At 50.3% G+C, this 21430-nt stretch overlaps 1 protein-coding gene across 1 annotated transcript in view; it reads right to left on the reverse strand.

The window, feature by feature from the left end:
• Positions 1-1410: 1410 nt before the first annotated feature.
• TTI1 (TELO2 interacting protein 1) overlaps positions 1411-21430 on the reverse strand; it is a 47381-nt gene continuing 27361 nt past the window's right edge. Inside the window, exons 4-8 of the mRNA XM_045981631.1 lie at positions 20734-20882; positions 18006-18146; positions 15857-16061; positions 15478-15565; positions 1411-2929 (exon numbers count right to left, since the gene is read on the reverse strand). Of these exons, the coding sequence (XP_045837587.1) occupies positions 2746-2929; positions 15478-15565; positions 15857-16061; positions 18006-18146; positions 20734-20882 (767 nt within the window). The 3' untranslated portion in view covers positions 1411-2745. The remainder of the gene's footprint in view (positions 2930-15477; positions 15566-15856; positions 16062-18005; positions 18147-20733; positions 20883-21430) is intronic.

The following is a 21430-nucleotide window of genomic DNA, read 5'->3' on the forward strand; positions in this document are numbered from 1 at the left end:
TGGCACACCATTAAGGCCTGCTGTGCCCAGGCACCCTGGGAAGGCAGACTACTTGAATTGCCCTGGAAGCCAGGTAATACTCGGTAAGTCCCACCACCTCTCTGACCTGTTTTTCATTTGTCAGGACCTAGAGATTGAATTAGCCTAGCACTTTGTGTCCCCAGTGGAATTGGGAACAATGCTGTGAATCTTCTTACAGTCCTCTCAATTAGAAGGCATTTCCCCTTTTTTCCCAAAGGAAATCATCCCAGAATCTTAAAACTAGAAGAGAGGTAAGTGATTATCTCCTTTCAGGGGTTCGTAACTTGGGGTCCCTGCAGGCTCATAGATGGAGGCTCTAGAATTGTCCATAGAATTTGTGAGGTCAGCTAAGCAGACCCACCCGGTAGGAGATGAGATGGTGGATGACTGCAGTCTTGGGGGGGTGGGGAAGAGGAGGAATGCTTCTGGGGAAGCGGGTCCTGAGATGTCATCAGATTCCTGGAGAGACCCAGGATCCCCCAGATTAAGCTGTCTCTCTGGTGCATTCTCTCCACTTTACAGGGAGGAGAACTGAGGCCCAAGGAGAGGGAAGGCCTCTGATGACTCACTGGCAGGGCCGCCAGAACCCAGGCTGCTGCCGCCAGTGGTCCCAGCTAGACATCCTATGCCCTTGCAGAGAAGACCCTAGTAGGAGATGAGTGGGCCTCTCCAGAACTGGCCGGGGGCTCCAGTATATCCCCATGCCAGCTGCTTTCTGGGTTTTATAGAGCGTGGGGTTATCTACAGCACGAGGAGTTCTCCGGATGGAGTCTCACCATGCATATAGTGAGGAAGCATTCACCACTCCTAGGATCCTTTAGCGTGTGTGTGTGTGTGTGTGTGTGTGTGTGTGTGTGTGTGTAGACCCACATTTACATAATCTGTGCTTTAAATCCCTTAGCTAAAAAAAAAAAAATCAAGTATTTATCCTGCCTTTTCTACACAAACTCCCTCAAGGTTACTGCATAGTTGATGCAAGGAATGTTCCCTTCCCATAAGTACTCTCGCAAACCGCAAGCCACCGGCGCGGTGGGACCGAACTGCTCTACTTCGCGTGTCCCAATGAGGGAGTGGGTCCAGGTGACGATCGCCAAGGACTGCTGCTCTCGTAAGAGAGCAGGTATTATACACCTCCTGATGGAAGTAAGTAATACCACTTACAGAGGAGTGTGGCCAAAAACAACAAGAACAAAAAACCCAAACCAGATCACGCCTCTTGTTCTGCCTCCCCATTTACAGGAAATACAGGTGACAGGAGAAGCCCGTGAAATGACCCCCACAGGGATGTAATCAGTAGATCCAGACTGTGGGAACTGCTGTAGGATAAATGACCTTGTTTCCGCAACAAAAAACACACTGGGAGAGAAAAAGAGAGGTGGAGAGGGAATCTAGAAATTACAAGAGATTTATTAAGGGACATAGAGATCACAGCAATGGATATACCTTATTTGGATCCTGATTCAACACGCTGGGGAAATGTAAACACTCACTGCGAACAATATGAAAGGACAGCTGCTAATTTGTTTAGGTGTGATAATGCTATTGTGGTTGTACATTTTATTTAGTTTTTAAAAAGATTTATTTGAGAGAGAGAGAGAGCGCACAAGCAGGGGCAAGAGGGGCAGAGGGAGAGAGAGAGAATCTTAAGCAGATTCCCCACAGGGCATTGAGACCGACACGGGGCGGGATCCCAGGACTCTGAGATCATAACCCAAGCCAAAGGCAGACACTTAAGTGACTTGAGCCACCCAGGTGCCCCGTGGTTGTACGTTTTTTAAGAAAGGGTTTAAATAGGACATCTGGGATGTGCTTCAAAATACTCCGGGCGCAGGTGAGCTGTGGAGGTAAACGCATGAGGCAGCAATGAGGCAAAGCTCGCCATGTGCTAGTACCTGGGACGTGGTTTTCAGGTTCAGGGGGCTTGCTGTGTACTACTGTCCATAATATAAAGTAAAAATGAATCAATCTCTCACTTAACAGGTATGCAAAAAATTGTCATTTGTTGTCTTTGGGGAGGGAAACCAGACCCCGCAGAACAAGGTGGGGAGGCTGACTTTTCACCGTTTCTGTTTTGTCCTGCTTGGATTTTAGGCCATGGCTCTGTGTCATCCGTTCAAGAACATAAACGCATTTCTTAAAAAGCACCCGATTTAAATAACAAACTTTAAAGTGAGCTGTTGATCAGAGTTTTCATCCAAGAAGCACCTTTATTTCATCTTCTTCCAAACTGACAGGTTTCTTCTGGTAACAGCTCCAGCTCATTGTTCCAGGAGAGAGGGTGCATGTGTCTGTGATGCGGGGCTGCATTCTGAAGACCCCTGAGTCGTGGTACTTCCACGCCGCCCTCGGGTGCTCAGGGGACACAGTCGGTGCCTAGTAGAGGCCTCCCTCCATGTGCCCCTAGGCTTTTCACTGTGCCGAGCGTATGTGGCGGGGATGGCCTGTAGGGCAGCTGGCGGCGAGGCGATGATAAGGGAAGGAGTTAAACCCCTAGAGCTGCCAGGCAATGTCATCTGAAAACACCAGGTACGAAATATAAATAACAGTCAGCTACTTTCCTTCCATCCAGTTTCTAGGCAGTTGTGCGATCGATCAATTTATTAATCGATTGGCTGTCGCATCCACCGGCGCAGTCTTCTCCGCCACCGCCTGGGGCCAGGGTGGGGTCTTCCCCACCTGCAGGACACAGCTACCATCCTGCTGCACCCCGGTGTGCGTCGGGGGTCACTGCAGCTCCTGGAGCAGGTGGAGCACATTGGCTGCGTAGGGGTTCCCCTGCCCGGCAGTCCCACGCAGCTGCACAGGGTGGAGGCTCGGATGGGGAGGTGCGAGCTGCTCGGGGCAGTAAAGTTCGTTCAGGAGAAACCAGATGCAGTCCGGGTCCACCTTCATCAGGTGGAGGAAAACCCTATGGAGAGACGGAAGGGAGGGTGGGCTGGCGTCTCAAGGGAGCAGAAAGAGGGGAGAGTGGCTGCTGTTCTCCCGAAAAAGCTGCTTAGTGGGTTATTTGGGGGAGAACCTGGTAATAACATCAAATCCCTTTGAACGCAGAGCAAACCCACTGCAGTTCCTAAGACAGGGCCATGAGGATGGTCCCACAGCATATGAAGAGTTTCATATCCATTGACGTCGAGGAGAAAGGTAGTCTGAGCAGAACAATACTGATATCAAACAAGCTCTTGGCAAAGAAACCAGTCAAGCTCTGGGGTATCGAGCAAGAGTTTTCAAAGAAAACTGACAGGGCCCACCCCTCATTCCAGGCTCCCCAGGTAATAAGCCCGCACTCCCGAGTCCCCAGGTCCTCATCCCCGGGCCACTAGCTTGTGGCTGAACTCTGTAGCTCAGCCCCTTCTGGCCACCAAGAGCCGTGGGTTCCTGGTAGTCTGGACATGGTCACGCCAGGATCAGACCCAGTTACTTACTCTCCTGCAGCAGGAACCGACTGAGCCAGGGCACTGGTGTCCTACACACGACAGGGACAGAGCTGAAGGGCCCGGGCCACCCGACACCATACGCCCCACCAAGGGTGAGGTTCTTCAACCTGGCCTGAACTCTGGGGTCACCACCCTTGCCTCTCCTCTGCTCATATCCCATTTCTGAATGACCAACCACGTGCCCAGGGCCACCACACATTTCATGCACCTGGCTGACTCAGTGATTCAGAGTCCGGCTTTTCTATCCCAGGAAGGACGAGGCCCTCCCCTGGATGGGCAGCTCCCTGTTGGCACGTATCACCTGCTCGGAGAGGCTGGTCTTCCCAGACCATTTTGCTTAAGTGGCTGACCCTTATTTCTCTCTTTCAGGATACCTGTCCAGCACCTACTGTCTACTGATCACCTCCCTTTCTCACGGAATAGCTCCCTAGGGCTGTAACCACGCCTTTTCGCTTCGCTGCTGCACCCGGGATGACACATGGTAAGCTCTCAAAGAACACCTGACCTAACTGGTTCTTTTATTTATTTATTTATATTTTTGGTAAAGATTTTATTTATTTGAGAGCAAGAAAGAGAGAGAGCATGAGGTGGAGAGGGGAGAAGCAGACTCCCCACCGAGCAGGGAGCCCGACACGGGACTTGATCCCAGGACCGTGGAGATCGTGACCTGAGCGGAAGGCAGATGATTAACCCGCTTAGCCACCCAGGCGTCCTTGGTTCTTATATTTAACAAGTGATTTATGACACTACATGGTAATAGCTTAAGACGAATGGAAAATTACACCCTATAAAAGATCTAAAGGAGAGGTCGACTGTTCATCTCCAAGAACGGTCTAGTGTAGGCTCCCCACAGGATTCACGTTTATCTCGGCCATCACCGCTCGTTGCTGTGGGAGATGATTTGAGTGGACTTCAGTCTCCTCATTCTAGAAATAGGGGATGTACTTCATTCGCGGTTTTGCTGTGGTTTAAATGAGGAAACACAGATCCAGCCCTACACAGTGTCTAGCTCAGGCAATCCTTATGTACCAAGTAAGAGGGTGGATGGTACGTATCTGATGAATCACATTTTATTCTTGATGACCGAGAAGCCTCTCTCATATTGCTGGACAACAATCAGGAATTTAAATGCTTGCTGAACGGAGCTAAATTCTGTTTTTAATTTTGTTAATCTGAAAACCCTGTGCCCTTCAGAGATTTGGGTCTTACCCTGGGGGGAAGCCAGTTTTGCTTTCTTCCTTGGGTTTAATAGACATCTGCTAAGGAGGCAAGGGAGGCAGGTGGGAGGGGGCCCTTTGAAAATTTTCCTGGCCTGGTTTGTGCCTAAACAATTTAAGTTTTCTTTACTTAGGATAATCTTGTGCTTATAATCTCAGCGGTGGTTGCTGGAGAAGTGATTAGAATATTCTAATTCATCGTTTCCACTTCGCCGCAGAAAGGAGATGGGGCCTGCGTGGGAGACAATTTTTGTTTAAAAACAAAAATATCTTTGATAATTAGAGTGGCAAGGGAAATTATGAAAAAAACACACCAAAAATGGGAAGCTGATTTCTATTTACACGTGACACAGTTGACAGTTTTCCCTGGTGCCAAAGACGGTTAGAATGCAAGTGGTTTCATTTGATTTCTTTTTTCCCCCTTCCAGAACTGGAACGGTTTCTCAGGCTACAGCCTGGTGCACTAAGGAATATTTTGATCTGGGCAACACCCAGGGAAGTGAGGCTGTGGCTCACCTCAGCCACGGTTCTGCTCTGACTTAACTCCGCAAGAACATGTTGCAATGTTCACTCTGAGTCCTTTTAACATGCTAAATGCAGATGTTGTACTCGCTGGCAGAAAAGGGAAAGGGAAGAAGCCACTCTCCTTGCCTTTGGAGAACTAGTTCTTTTCTTTTTTTTTTAAGGTTTTACTTATTTATTTGAGAGAGAGAGAATGAGAGGAGAGAGAGAGCATGAGAGGGGGGAGGGTCAGAGGGAGAAGCAGATTCCCCGCTGAGCAGGAAATGGGATGCTGGACTCATCCTGGGATTCCAGGATCATGACCTGAGCCGAATGCAGTCTATTAACCAACTGAGCCCCCCAGGCGCCCCGCCCTGTGAGAGCTCCAAATACAGTGCTCACAGGGAGGCCAAGGAAGAATGTGTGTACGAAGCCCACCTTCTTGTATTAAGTGAGAGTCAAACTCTTGCAAGAATTATTTTGGGTCTCCTTTCTTAGCTTTTAAAAGGGGCAGACTCCCCAGAACAACAGGCAGCCATCCACGTTCTCTCTCCTGTCCCTGGGGCTTGGAGCAAATTATCTTGCCTCCGTGAACCTCTTTGCCTTTTCTCCAAAGGAAGAGGATCACACTCTCCCCGCCCTCCTCACAAGTTTGTGGCGAGGCTCTAAGGAGATGAGGTGCAGGAAAACACTTTGAAGTGCATAATGAAAACACTGGTCCTTCCAGAGGGTATGTGTGTGTCTAAGGAATAATTATCACTACCAACCTCTGCAGTGCCGCCACACCACGGAAACTTCTCAGACACTCCGAAAAGGGCAAAACATTTGTCTTTTGTTTCACTCGCAATTTCCCTCATACTGACTTGGTGGGGGTGCCAGTCCTCCACAAACGGTGCTCTCCTTTCGCCTGTTATTTTCGAGAAGAAACAAAGGCAATATTCTTCGTCCTCTGCGTGCCCGAGGCTGGCAGCGGATGCCATGCTGGGCAACCAGGTGCTGGCAGATGTAACCGTGCTCTGGCTTGGCAAAAGGCATGCAACCTGCTGAACCCTGAACACGGACACATTCTGAACCTGAACCCTTGTTCGCTTTAAGCCCTCCCACAAGTGGAACGGAGGCCCGGGAGGTCTTGTCTGAGAGCTCAGGGGCCCAGCTTTGCTCCAAACTCTGCTGCCACATTGTCCCGCGGCCAGTTCTTACCCACCCTGAGCTGGGGAGGGGGGGTTCCCAGAATGAGAAGAGCCCAAAGCTGAAGACCTTAAAACCCCTTTTGCATAATCCAAAGCCAGAAGACAAAGAGAGGACCTCCGCTTTGAAGGGACCGGGGTAACTGCCTGGAAAATGTTCCTAATACATCACAAGACATGGCAGAGATGGCTGTTGAACACGCCAAATGGCTGGCTCCACGTTTTCTCAAACCAAAGAGAAACACTTAAAAAAATATATATGTACACCATTTAAGTCCTGAACAAAAATTTCTCTCTCCTTCCCCCAGGCCCAAAATCAGTGGCTCCTGGGAGCACAGTTATCAAGAGATTATCTGGTCCCCAGAGTTTCGGGAGGCACTCGGCTGTGCCTCATGCCTCCGAGTGTCCTGAGGCGAGTGATTATCTCTCAATAACCTGTAGGGCCGTGTAGCTTAAATGATAACTTGACTTTAAAAAATTTAGAACTCGCCGTTAGGCAGTTTCTAAGCAACCTCTGTTTCCATGGCAAAGAAGCCTGGTGTTTATACTGATTTTTCACTTAAAATGCGGTTTTATTGAATTTCGCTCCGTGCAGGCAGCCATTTCCCTGCACTCCAGCCCTATCTACAATTGACGGGCATCAGCAAGTCCCTAATAAACTCCAGACACCAAACCAACGGAAGCCGCTCCTTCCTTCATGATCAATAGTGGCCTGCCCCGAGTGACAAGGCTGGCGGTGGGGGGTGGGGTCGGGTGGGGCAGGATGAAATGTGCTCCTAGAATTCCGTCAGCAGGGCTTGGGTCCCACCTCCCTGTGGTTCACCTGCTCCAGCCCAGGCACTGAGCGGGTTGTGCGGGATACAAAGACGGATGGAGGAAGGCTCTGGCCTCCGGGCTCTGGCCTCCGGGCTCCGCCTCCGGTAGGGAGAACGGACCAAGCAGGGAGGCCCATGGTGCACATGCTGGGTGGAGCTGGGGAAGGACACCTGAGGAAGGGACAGGGCAAGTTGCTTCTCTGCAAATACCAGTTCTAAGGCCCCTTCCAGCGTCAACGGTCCACAGTGATCCCCACGCAGGGTCACTGGAGCACAGCTCCTTCACGCCCTGAAATGTGGCAACACCCCCAAGAAACCGCTCTACTGCAGGTACAAATGTTCCAGAGTGCGTCCTCACCACCTCGGTCTAGATGGCATCTGCTCAAACGCAGCTCTAGAAGACCTCCAGCCAATCCGGGCCCAGTGAGGCTAAATAAACCGTAAGTGAAATGCAGGCTTCCAGCTCTCCTGGGTGACAGGCTACTCTTTCTCTGTCAATTACTTGCTGAAGGAATCTGCTGCTCCTTGTCTCTTTCTGGATTTATAAAACGCTCTCATAGCTGTCTGCATAAGTACCAGTGGTAAAGGACTTGTGGCTTTGTGATCTGTTTATTTATTTATTTTGGGCTTCTAAAGAAGTTATTCAGCGATGCCTCCTTAGGAACGTGTTACAGGCTGTCTCTACACGGCCATGACGAAATGCAATCTGGAAAGAAACTCACTTGTTGGAAAGCAGGCACACCCACAAAGTTATTCTGGCTTCCCTGCTATTCCCTTTCTGGCAGAACCTGTACAGTCTTTTCCTCTCTGGCCATCTCTTCTCCTGCGACGCGGTGCGCGACGATGCTACAAATGAGGCTGTGTGTTTCCTTTTAAACAAATGGATGCTTGGGGGTGTCGACGTGTCCCAGCCAGCGAGCAGTGGGGTGATGTTTCTATCTTGGTAATTTACTCTAATAGGTCTCGGTTAGGTCTCGGTTCATTGGTTAACCAGTATTTCAAGCCTGTCCTTTCTTGCTATTCAATTTAGCTATCTTCTCCTGTGAGGAAGTCGTTTTTTTGTTTCTAAATGTTGGAAATGGAGGATTATGACTTGGAGCAACGATTTACTTTCCAAATAAATACTACCAATTGCCTCTGCGGCTATATGTACTCGTTAGACTTAACTATATTTACCTGTTCAAAACCATTCATCTATCCATCTGGCTCCATCTCGCATATTCACACAGAGACCGATAATAAAAATATTTAAATGCAACGGGGACAGAATTTAAAACCATAAACACCAGTAGCAGCTGCTGCTAATCGCACCCCCAAAGTACCACAAGACAAAGTATCATAAATGCAACGGAATGACTCCATTGCTTTGTGCATATTTAAAAAGATATGGCACTGAGAGGACCAATCTGTCACAGACAATTCAAAAATAAGCCAGAACCTAGAAGGGTTTAAATCCCACTGGGGCAGGATTTAAAAGCAGCCCCCTCCATCTGGCTGCCTCTCCTGCCTCCAGGCCCCCCCAGCAGGCCTAGATCCACCCCCGACATCCCCACCCCTGGCCAGGACACTGCTAAGTGCAGATTTCAAAGCGGCCCTGTGCCAGAGCACTGGGTTGGTGGGGGAAGGCTGGCTCAGGCCCCATGCCGTGATTCCTGCTCCACATCCACCCTCTCGCCCCAAAGGTGCATACCCTCGATGATAAAGACATCTTTGTAACAACCTACCTATTTGGTCCCCCCCCCCCCACCCCGTCTGTTTTCCTGAAACCCACGCTTTGGCACTAAGCCAGCAGCCTCTGCTGATGGATACCGGGAAGCAGCCGCTGGAGGAAGTGTACTTGTGCATTCACTGCAAGGACGTTAGAGACATTAGTCCCAACAGTCCCCCGTGTTCTAAGATGACCCCTGAAGAAATTTTCTTAGGGTTCAGAACCAAGAACAGCTGTGCCTCTTTCTGCGAAGCTCTCTCTTCTTATCTTGGGGGCGCCGGGAAGGTGTGCACTAGATGCCTCTCCCTCTTAGCTCCGCCTGGGAGGAAGACAAGGGCCCCTCTCCAGCAAGGGCGCAGAGCTCTAGGCGCGGGCTTTATAGAGTAACCGCAACCCTGCCTGCACCTTGTTTTTTTTCTCCTCTTGTTATGTTTATGTTGTTGTTGCATACACTTAACTGATAAGATGACCTAGGTCTTTTTTTGGAATCAGGAGGAAGGTAATAATGCTAACAACCACTACTTACTTTTTCCTCTGTGCTGACATTTTGTGCTGAAGAATAATATGCATGAGTTTACCAAATCCTGGCAATAATTTGATTAGGTGGAAAATAACAGATATGCTCACTCTAGTCTTGCAGATGAGGGAGCGAAGACTTAAGAGAAGTAAGCTGGTTGGCCCAGGGTGATGCCGCCACCGAGCAGCAACGTGAGACCCGCTCTAACTTGGTTGTCATCTTTGCAATCTTTCAACTCTCAACACAGTACTTGGCTTATTAAAAAAAAAAAAAATCTTGTGAATAAACACACAAATAATAAGATAATCAAGGCCATTTTCCTGGCTGCCTTACTCAGTACTGAGATCAGGACATTGACGCCGGCCTCTTAGGTGCTCAGGACAGACCACGGACCCTGCAAAGTGATGAAACAGGTACCCTGTGGTCTGCCAAGGCTTTTGTCATGTGAAATCCACTTTGTGCAGGTGGTCTTGCCCCCTGGAGCATCAAGTACATCCTGCTTCCCAACCCAGTGTGGTGTGCAGACACACAGGCATGCCCCACACCTGCCTTTCCACTGGGTGGTAAAATGCTAGACCCCGGCAGATTATCAATCACAAGACAGCGCCAAGGAAGCAGGGGAAGGACAGGGAGCATTTGGCTTAAGTAGCACGGAGGTCCCTGCCTTCAGATCTGAAACGCAGCAACCCACTTTGTTTATAATCTGCATGGCAGATGTCTCTTATCTTTGATACCAGGAAATCATGCCTGTATATGCACAGTGAACAGCTTCAGATCTGAGTGTATTTTTAGAACAATGAGCCTGGAAAAGAAAAGCAGCAATGCCTGTCAAAAGATGGATAATAGGAAAGCTAACTACTTGGGTCTGGATTTGTCAACTATTAATCAAATGTCAAAAGGAAAAATATTAGGAGCGCCTTCATTTCCATGCTGCGTGTGATCTGAGGGGGAAACAGCTTTGCAGCCCAAGCTCAAACAAACTGCCCACAACATTTGAGGGGATGAGCTACTAATTTCAATCAGCTGAACTAACGGATCACCTCTGTGGCTCCTGATCTGTTCAAATATAATAGGCCCACGTGTGGGTAAAGAGAGGAGCCGGGCTCTGACGGGGATGAAATGAACGAGCCTGTGCCAGCGCGCGTTCGTCCAGGGTTTGAAGGCACCGGCTGGTTCTTTGATGGGCTGGGATCCTACTGCTAGAAAGAAAGCGGGGCAGTCAGCCAGTAAGTGAACCTTGAAACCTGGGCCTGACTTCTCACGCAGAGGGTGGTAGGGGGAGGTGGCACAATTAACATGAAAAGATCATTCTGTGGTAAAAAACTCTCTTCGGAGTTCGGTGAAGATGAGGCAGACTTACAGTAGGACACACCACGCCCAAGTGCCCAGATGTTCAGAGGATGTGTACATGCTGTATCTCCTATTTGCCACGTTTATATATATATCCCTCACCGGGGCATGCACACACACACACAAATACACCTCCAGAGTGCAAGCCCGGTGAGGGCAGATGCCTCCTCTCTCTTGCTCTCCTCTCATTTCAGTGCCTACAACAGTGCCTGGCAGACCGCAGCTTCTCAGCTGGCCAGGAGAACGAACGGACCAGCGGACGGGCCTCCCTCACAGAGAAATGCAATTCATTCCCACCATCCTTAGTTTACAGAGCAGGGAAACAAAACATAAGGAAATGAAGTCATTTGCTCAAAGTCCCAGGGCCAGTAAGGTCTGAACCTCGGTCTGTCCACCTCCACGGCTGGTGCCCTCTGTCCTCATATACAATGGCTAGGCAGCAGAAGCTGGGAGGGAGCCCCCTGGCCACAGCATGCCCTCCCTGGCCACCACCATGCCGAGGACTGCAGCAATCAGCAGCCGCACAACCCAAAAGGGCACCGGCCAAGTCACTACCTGCTGGTACCCTGTATCCCCGCCTGGGTCCTGGGTTGGCAGGTGGTGGCAGGCCTGGGGGTGGAGACCAAGGGGCCTGAAAGCATTGTTCTTCCTTCGTGAGACCCGTGGAGCATGGACTTCATCTTTTCAAAACAGGTATTGCCTCGTCTGTTCCCTTTAGCCCCAGGATGGAAGGCTTATTGGATGATTTAAGATCTCCCTGTAAAAGACAGGGAGCCTCAGACGCCGCTCAGAGATAGGCCCAAGGAGCGTGGTTTCAACGGAGTTGAGTTGAATCAAGCTGACAGCATTTACTGGCTTTAAGGAAAAACACAGAAATTTGGGGTATGTGCTCTCATCTCAGATTCCTTTCAAGTGTGAGAAGGAAGAGCTCCATGGTCAGAAAGGCACAGAAGTGTGGAGGCCCACTGCATGCTGGGAGAGATCTCGGAGGCGTCCAGGGCTACTGGGGAATTTCAATCAGTTGAGTGGGCCTCTGCCATGGTTGAGGTGGGGGCATGGCTGACCTGTTCTTTGTAAGCTAATGCTTACCCTCAGGGACCCAGCCTCGTTTACAGCGTGTGGTATGCTGACCCCTCCTCCCACATGCCAAATTGGATTTTCTCGTTTGTTATCCATTGAGCTATTTAACTAGATGGACTTTGGGGGAGCTGGTATTTTTCTTGCATAGCCAGTTAACAGTGACACCTAGTGGTAACATACGGCTAGGTTCTACCCTACCCCTACTCCCCCACCCCTCCCCCAAGTTGCAAGATTTATGCTCCTCCTTACAAGGCACATTCGCTAGATAAAAGCATTAAACTGGAATGGCATTTCTGTTCTTAGCATTTACAGCCTTGGTTATATCAACCACCCCCTGATCAATTTCCATTTCTAGAGTTTACAGCCTGGATGTAAAAGCCTGCCACAAAGGCTCTATTTAATATGACAAATTAAAAAAGCAAACACAGACTTGGTCATTCTTTGGAGCCAGGAGAGGCAAACAGGAGGGAGGAAAAAGCCAACGGTAGAGGAACTTTCACGGAGCTGCTGAGTGTCTCTGTGCCTACGCCAGGGAGGCTGACCCTTGGAGGGCCCCAGCCCCCACTCGCCGGACCCACAGACACGTGAAGGGAAGCAGAGTAGGTTGCCCCCAAAAGTGCCACTTTGGCGTGTGGACTGAATTGAGCTGGAGGCAATCAAGACCCAGCAGATTCAAGAAAAACTCTTACTTCTCCTTTAACTGCCTGGAAGAATTTGAATAGAGAGCTATTATCAGAGATAACTTTTCATCTGATTAACCTATGTGGATGACAGGGCCAGCCTCTAATCACCAAACACCTGCTCTTCTTAGGTCCTGTGAATCACCCTCTTGAAGCTCCAGGCCCCTAGGCCATTCCTCAGCTCAGGGTGGCAAAAAAGTCTCAATTGCCCCACTTGACTTTGGGTCTCATGTTTTTATAAGGTGCCCTCAGGTATGAAATAAAAAATGTGTTTTCGGGGCGCCTGGGTGGCTCAGTGGATTAAGCCGCTGCCTTCGGCTCAGGTCATGATCTCAGGGTCCTGGGATCGAGCCCCGCATCGGGCTCTCTGCTCCGCAGGGAGCCTGCTTCCTCCTCTCTCTGCCTGCCTCTCTGCCTACTTGTGATCTCTCTCTCTGTCAAATAAATAAATAAAATCTTAAAAAAAAATGTGTTTTCCTCCTGTTAATCTATCTGCCAAAGAACCTAGAAGGGTACAATGGAAGGAAACTTTGTCCACCTGTCACACGGCTGCTCCCCCATCTCCTTTCAGAGCAGCCACTGGCCCTCCCTGGCCAGCCCTGTCACACGGAGAAGACATCCAGCCAGCATCCGCAACTCACTAGCTCCGAGGAAGCCGGGGCATCTGTGGACAGCTCTGGCTCTCACTGGTTCTTTTGAACACTTAGCTGAGGCCGGAGGCTGAACGCTAAGCCACAGGGCTTCCTCTTGGGCCCTGGCAACAAACACAACAGCCTTCCCTTCTCCCAAGAGTGTGTGGCAGGTGTCAGTGCCTGCTGCGTGGGGGATACACAGGGGCAGGAGTCGAGGGAGGGGGCCGGCGAGGAGATGCGGATAGTCTGAAGAGAGAGTCTGTAAGTCAGGTAGACAGGCTTCCCTTCTGGAATGGATGTGGCGTGTGAGGGAAAGAGGAAAGTGAAGGACACAAACAAGTGGAAGATGTAGGTGCTCCCTGAGCCAGGGGACCAGGCACGCAGTGTTTCCGTACCAAACCACCACCGCCCCCCCCGCCCCTCCCTTCCTTCAATAACGAGGCTCACAAAGAGACCAGGTTTCCCATTGTCTCAGGATTCTTCTCCTATTTACGGAGCTTATTAATTTCTGAATCAAGATGCCAAATCAGCTCCTGATCAAGGACAACGCTGTTTTTTTTTACCCTTGGCTTCAAAATAAGTTTGCAGATGATGTGTTTGTGAACCAATCAACCTTGCACTTCCTCCCCTCCCAGCCTGGCAAGAGGGAGGTCATCTGACTCAGCCCTGAATGGAATGCGCTAGAGCAAACAAAGGCGCAGCAGTCAAGTGGTCTGGCTGCATTTTCCTCCTCCAGAGGCACCCTGAACACCAACTCAAGACTCAGCAAGGTCCAATTCCAGGTTTAATTGCTTTTAGCGGCACAAAAGAAAATTAGAAATGAAAAGATAATGAATGGCGAATATTAGCTTGTTTGATGGGTCTGGACTGGAAGGACGGGTATGGGGTGCGTGGAGGAAAAGTAGAATGGGACAGAGAATGGGAAAGTCAGATATTTGTGACTCTTGGTTGTGACAGGCACACAGAGAATTTACTTCAAGACAAATTCATTACCTTCTTGAGTTGTACCTGAAATCAGGGTGAGAGCAGCTTCATGAACACCACCCGGAGGAGGAGGGCTATTTTCACCCTAAGTTGGTTCTTGAAGGAACAAGAATGTCTGAGGGTAAGAAGCTGGTTGGGATGCGCCCCTGTGCTCAAGAAACCATGACTGATTCTGGGCCTAGGGGAAGTGACGGGAAAGTGACAGAAAGAAAAAAGGGAACTGGGGAAATCAAGAGCAAAAAATTGCAAAGGACAATAAATCAATCCAAAAGGATATTTCCATCACTCCCAGAGAGTGCAAGGTTGTAAGGCAGCTTCCTCATTTCATAGTCTGAGAGGCCTTGCAGGCCTTCAGGGAACAGGAGGACTCCTACCCCACCACGGAAGATTGGGGACTCATTTTTAGAAGCCTGAGAGGTGGGAGGGATTGTTGATTTGCCCTGGGACATGGGAGCTACAGCACCCAGGGGAGTACACAGGGCCAGGCCAGGGAAGCTAACTTCTGTTTCAGTAGCAGGCACCGGGGGATGGCAGGCCCACTCTGGCCCCCCTGCCCCAGCTTTCCATCCAGCTGGAGCAAGGGGGCCACAGTGTATTTTTGGTTTCAAGTCTGGGGAATGCTGCTGTACTCAGAATTTTAGCTTTTGAGAAAAATCCTTTGGGGCTCAAGGAACCAGACACAGCTTCTCCCATTAGCGGTGGCACAACTACTTGAGAAAAAGTAAAACTCCTGGAAATCACAATCACCTCATTTCAGAGTTGGAAAAGGCCCTTTAGACCATTAGCCCAGCAATTCTTTATGTCTCTCGGTTCACAAACGCCTACTATCAACAGATGAATGCTGTGGACTCCATCCAGAGAAAGGAATGTTTAAGGGTCTGCTTGTACACGCCCCATTTTGTGTACAATGTGCGAGGGTTCAGAACACCTGACGTCCACTGAGACGCGCTGGGGGGTCAAGGTGTGCCAGGTCAGTAACCCAATGCTTATGCTTTGCAGGAGTCATGGTCCAGACAGGTGTCAGGGACACTCAGTCACTAGAATAGGGCCTAGAACCAGATCTCTCTCCTCCCGGGAGAACTGCTTTGTCCTGTTTGCACACCATCTTCCTGCTTTTTGCCCCTTTGGAATTGCTGCTGACATTGCAGCAGAGGGAAAGGTTACTTGCAAAGAGAAATGCATCTAGTAAAAATACCATCGCTAGAGTTGGCCCAGTTAAAGAAACCATCTTAACCCGGCGAGAAGAGTGAGGAGAGAAAAGAGCGGAGATGCCTTGACTCTGCTCACCATTAGCAAATCATCTATAATTTAGAGCAAACGTAAAGAGATGCGGGTGATCAAGCAGACGTACCTCCTGGCAGCCTCTTGTAATTTCACGGGCTGTTTAGCGCTGAGGTAAATCAAGCAGGCATCAGCCACTTTATTCAGGTCACCCTCACCTGCGGAGGGGAGAAACAAAACAAGCATCAGGGCTCAGACTTCATCTGGGACAAGCAGAACGACTGCTGTCTGCTGGACCTGGAACAGCGAGGCGAGAGGCCCCAGGCTCTTGACTCCATCCCACGGGTCAGAAAAGCACATCAAGATAGGTGGGAAAACGAGGGCGAAGTAAGACTGAAGGAGGTACCCACGAAGGGAGAGGAGGGAGCACGACTGGATGCTGGGTGCCACGGTGCTGGCCAGATTGCACGCAGGCTGCGTGTCCCCAGGGGAGGGTGGCAGGTACCTACCGAGGTCCAGTCTCTCGCAGAGGGGGCCCAGGCCCTGCAGAACGGCCAGCTGTAGCTTGAAGGCCAGCGTGTGCGTGTACACCGGTCCGGCCCGGGCGCTGACGGGAGCCTGGGTGACTAAGGAGCCAGCCAGCTGGGGCAGGATGTCTTTGCAGAATCGGCTCCTCAGAAAATCGCCACACTTGCCTCCCAGGGTACGCAAGACCTGCAGAAACAGCCCCGGCTCTGGTGCCTGCACATTGCCAGGCAGCACAGAGCTAAGGAATGTGTGGTAATTCAATTTCTTCTTGGGGGAAAAAAAAAAATAGAATTACTGCTGTTAATTTCTTGCCCATGGTTTGTGATTCTGACAGTTATGAATTCGGAGGTCTCTGCTCCCAAGGCATGGCTGCTTCTATCCATAAATACAGATTACACGGAGAATAATTCAAAGGAATCTAGGGTTGGATGACTAATATGATTAATACCTTGATTTTCCTCCCTTTTTTGGTTAAAAAAAAAAAAAAGAGCTTAAAGCAGTTCACATAGATCATCTCTTGACTCTTCCTAACATCCCTTGAGAGAAAGCTTGTGCTTTGAACTCCAGCTAGTTGAACAAACACAGTGAGGCCCAGCGGCTGCTGTGCGGAGGCCCTGCGGGGGCAAGTGGCTGGCCATGGTCCCTCTACTGGGTCTGGGCACCGGCCCGGCAGTCAGGGCCCCAGCAGAGCCCTGCCTGTCCCACTGCACCATCTCCCATGTACGTCACCCTCGTCCCATCTTCCACCACGGGCGGTTTCTTTACACGTCTTGTTTTAAACTTTCTCTAGCAGAACATATTGAAATGTTTTGCCCCGTTGCACAAGGCTGAATATACAGGATAATAGGAATTTCTTTAAAAATTGGTAAGCAAGGCATAAGCAGCACGGAGAGTGTTTGCCGACTCTGCAGAGAATAAGGTCCTTTCCACTGGGCCCTCAGCTGGCCTGCACAAGGCCCTCCAGGCCTCGGATGTCACCAGCGTGTCTGAGGGTGGAAAAGCAGCCTCAGTTACAGTGCAAACACGTTTCTATTTCTCCCTTTTTCTACACCTGCTGTCATTTCAGATTACCTATTAATTTCCATAAAGGAAGGCAGCATATCTGAATAAGATTTGGCAAGACTCCCCTCCTCCTTCCCAAGTCTCCCTCCTCCCCCGTGTGTGTGTATGTGTGTGGTTTTGTATATTTTGCTTTAGAAAAAAAAAAATTAACAATTTTATATGTTTTAAACATAAGCTCCTATTTTGGTCCAGTATATGCTGAAGAATCTTACAGAAAACCAAGATACTTTTGCCAAGTGTACTGGTTGCATTCCTGGTTTCAGTTTATGTCCCTACACATCTTTTTGCTTTGCTTCATCTTGCTCGCCTACTCCTAATTTATGTTAGCTTGCCCTGGGAAATATATCTCTGTAGTTTGCCTTAAGTGCTTTTCAGAATAAGGAAGAATATAAATAAATAAGCCAAAATACATGTGCTGATATAAGCCAAACTAAGTCGGGGAGAATGAAACCTGACACACACACATATATATGGCTTTTAACTTTTCAAAGCATTTCACCAAATAGTCCCATCATAGCCTTGACAACAATACTATGAGGAAAGTGGAACACAGGCTCCTAAGGCCAACTTGAAAATGGGTGGGCATGGGCTTTGCCCAGAGTCACCTGGATGGGCAGAGGATGCTCGCTGCTAGAACCCAGGCCCCCTCATCTTGACTCCTGTGCAGTGCAAAGAACCTGGGCACAAACACAGATTTGGGTTCTATCACTTATAGCTTTGTGATGCTGAGAAAATCCCTGAACGTCTCTGACCTTATTTCCTCCTCTGTCAAAAATGAGAGCAGAAGCTACCTTGGAAAGCTGTTGTGAGGAGATGCGTTCGCGTGGGAGGCAGTGCCAAGCACACGCGGTGCTCGGGAAATACTGGCAGTCCTTTTCATCTGCTAGTTCCTTCTGCTCCTAACTCAAGAGGGGACTGACTTTTACTTTCTTCTTGTGCCTTTCTTATTTTGCTCTGCTTTCTTCAAGGACCAGCTAAAACGAGCGGGGATCCCCAAAGACGCGGCCGCGCTCTGCGCCGGCGGCCCTTACCCGCCCGGCTGACCGCAGTGGGACATCAGCACGGTACCTTGAAGGCTCTGAGCACCACCAGGGGGTCGTCATTGGTGAGTCGGCGCACGAGCGAGGGCCAGGCCCGGTGAGCCAAGGGAAGGAGCTGGTTCTTGTGGGACTGCAGCACAACCACACACAAATCCAGCACATCCAAGACCTGAAAGATGAGAGGATGTGATTTCAGCAGGGCGGGAGTTTGTCATGGGAAGCGTGGAAGAGCGTTCCTGGAAGTTCCTAGACGGGGAGATGGCAGCAAGGAAGACCCAGAGCAGGGCTCACGGCACTAAGGCAGGGCCGTGGGCAGCGTGACACAGGAGGGGTAACAGGGGCCCAACCGTGAAGGTGTCATGTTAGAATTTTTTAGTTTGTACTAAGTGCAGTGGGGAGCCACCAGAATGGGTTAAGCAGCAAAGGGCCATGATACAATTCATGTTTGAAAAAGGTCATTCTGGCTGCTGAGCGGGGGAGGGGCCCACGGCAGGAGAGAGATGCGAGTGGGCCCCTCAGAAAGCAGGCACATGCCCACAGGAGAGGACAGGAATGTGGCCGTGGGGTGGTGGCAGCATGAAGGGGCCTGAGGTCTGTCCTGGAGGTGTGTGTGTACTGAACGTGTGTACGAGCTGTGTAGACGCTGATGGCCTCCGACATCGGGGCAATAAAGAGAGGTGTTGACAGGGACTGCCTGGAGCCGGGCTTAGCGACTGAACGGATGCAGGCCGGCTGAGACAGAAGCAGGGAGGGGAGGACGCTGAGACGCTGAGAGGCTGGGTGAGGTCATGTTCCCTTTCTTCTACATGGAGAAGCCAAGTAGGCAGCCGAGGTATAGGTCTACCTCAGAAGAAAGGTTCGGGGTGGCCTAGACGTAAACTGGATTGTTTACCCTCCCCGAGAATACGTGTCCCGATCTGCAGTTCAGAGGGAGACTACTGGCCTGCCTCAGTATCCCCAGCAGGGGTCACGATGATGATCGGTGTGGCCTTTCCTCCCAGAGATGGGCTGGCCTTCACAGAGCATGGGAGGGTGCACGGCTGAGTCAGAGAGACTGAGGTCTGTTAACAGAGCAGTAAACCCTGCTGAGGCTGGAACAGCAACAAAGAACAAAAGAGGGGCCCGTACATGAGGTGAAAGAGGCAGGCAGGGGAGGAAGAGAAGCCTGGGCATGCAGCACACGGCAAGGCAGCCCAGTGGAAAGGGCACTGCTACCGTGGGCTTCGAGTGAGTTCTGTCACTAACTGGGCAAATTACGTAAGACACTCCTGATTCTAAGACAGACATTTCCTCCTTCTGCCTAAAACACTCATCTCCTGGCCTTTGCCCCTTCTCATGGCTGGCTCCTTCTCAGCCTTTAAGTCTTGGCTCAAATATCACCACTTCGGGAGAGACCTTCCCTGGTGACCTGGCCAAAGCCGGGGCAGAAGCTCTGTCTTCTGCAACAGGGTTTGGTACAGAGTAGGCTCCTAACGCACGTGCACGGATGGGGGAATTACTATTTTCTATCACAGAACCTGCTTATTCCCTGCAGAGATTTCTTCGCCTTCTAGGTGTGTATTTGTGTATTTCCCCAGGAGAGACAGGAAGTTCCATGAGGACAGGGACTCCTGCTTCACTTTCTTCTGTACAGCCTCTGCTTGACCTGCAGCCATGCACAACACACACTAGGCCGTAGTGGAGGCTCAGGACTTCGTATTTATAATCAACAACCCAGCGAGGCAGGTCCCATCAAACCCATTTTACAGAAGAAGCAGAGGCTTAAACAGGTGAAGTACTTGCTCAAGGTCACAGAGGCAGAGCCAGGATGTGAATTCAGATATGCAGGTCTGACCCCAACGCCGGTGATCTCAATAACACGGTGTGGACACGGCTGCTAGAGAGCCTCCATGAAAGGGAAGACACTCGGACTAATGTATTGCCCAGATACCTACCATCAAGCCTTGCATACAGCTGGCACTCAAACAGTACTTGGTGAATGGAACAAGAGATGAATGCTAAGAAGCCCCACTGGGGAAATGAAGTGAGTTCCACAAAGCACAGACCCTGGGATCTGAGATGATCCTGGAGTGGGGTTTCTTAGCCCACCACCCCGAGCAGGGCAGCGTGCTCTCATCGCTAACAGTAACTCACCGAAGTAGCTGTGTTTCTCATACCTGCTTGGGGGTGGGAAGGACCAGGCCCCTCCCTGTGAGAGCTTCTCCCAGGTGATTCTGAAAGCCCTGTCCCCACGCCCAGTCGCCCCAATGTCCAGTTTCACGATTGCAGTGTTTAAGTCCTTGCTGATGGGGATGCTACTTGGGAAACTGCTGGCAAATGAGGAAGTACAATTAAGAAATGTGGGTGTTTCTCCGGGGATGAACATGGAAACAGACGCAGAGATAGGGGCCAGAGTCAGGCATGGAAGAAAGACTGCTTCCAAGGATTAAAACCTGCCTCCCACATGAAGTCACTTTAGACAATGATATCCTTTCCAAAGCGTAGGACCTTCTTTCCCTTGGAGAGTCAACGGATGTCCAAAACTTTGTTTTTTTAGTTCCACAAAGGGGACTTGGCTCTCTTTTGGCATCTGAGCTGATACAGAAGGCCGTAAGGCTGTCATTCCACAGATAAATTCTTCCCGATGCCTTCCCTTGGCCACCACACATGGAGCGGGAGATAAGGGCAGCCTCTTGCTCATCCATGCCGTCCCTGGCAGCCAGAGCGACCTGGGGTCCTGCTGCCATGCAAACGCGGGGAGAAGGCTGCACACTGACCTTCAAGCGGATCGTCAGGTTCTTATTGGACAGCAGGTGGATGCAGCGCTCCATCACATCTTTGGCTATCTGGATCTGCACTGGCAGCGGGGGCTCCACATCGGGACCAGTGTCACTCTCGTCTACCTTCGGAGGCTCTGACTGCTCCTCTGGAAAAAAAGCATAACCGCGGACAGTGTTTTATGAGAGATGCCCCACTTTGATGTGCTCTCCCAACCTCAGACGCAGGAATAGCATTTACAAGGAACTGATCCTAAGGAAACCATATAAAATTTGGGTAAGAGCACCTGGGTGGCTCAGTCTGTTGAAGCCTCTGCCTTTGGCTCAGGTCACGATCCCAGGGTTCTGGGATGGAGCCCTGCATAGGGTTCTCTGCTCAGCAGGGTGTCTGCTTCTCCCTCTCTCTCTGCCTGCCTCTCCGCCTACTTGTGATCTCTATCAAATAAATAAAATCTTAAAAAAAATTTTTTTTGGGTTAGCTATCAGTCAAGATATTCACCAGAGTGGTGCCTGGGTGGCTCAGTGGGTTAAAGCTCTGCCTTTGGCTCAGGCCATGGCCCCAGGGTCCTGGGATGAAGCCCCACATTGGGCTCTCTGCTCAGTGGGGAGCCTGCTTCCTCCTCTCTCTCTGCCTGCCTCTCTGCCTACTTGTGATCTCTCTCTCTGTCAAATAAATAAATAAAATCTTAAAAAAAAA

The sequence above is a fragment of the Meles meles genome, chromosome 16 (assembly GCF_922984935.1).
Source record: "Meles meles chromosome 16, mMelMel3.1 paternal haplotype, whole genome shotgun sequence".
In the NCBI taxonomy this organism is placed as follows: Eukaryota; Metazoa; Chordata; class Mammalia; order Carnivora; family Mustelidae; genus Meles; species Meles meles.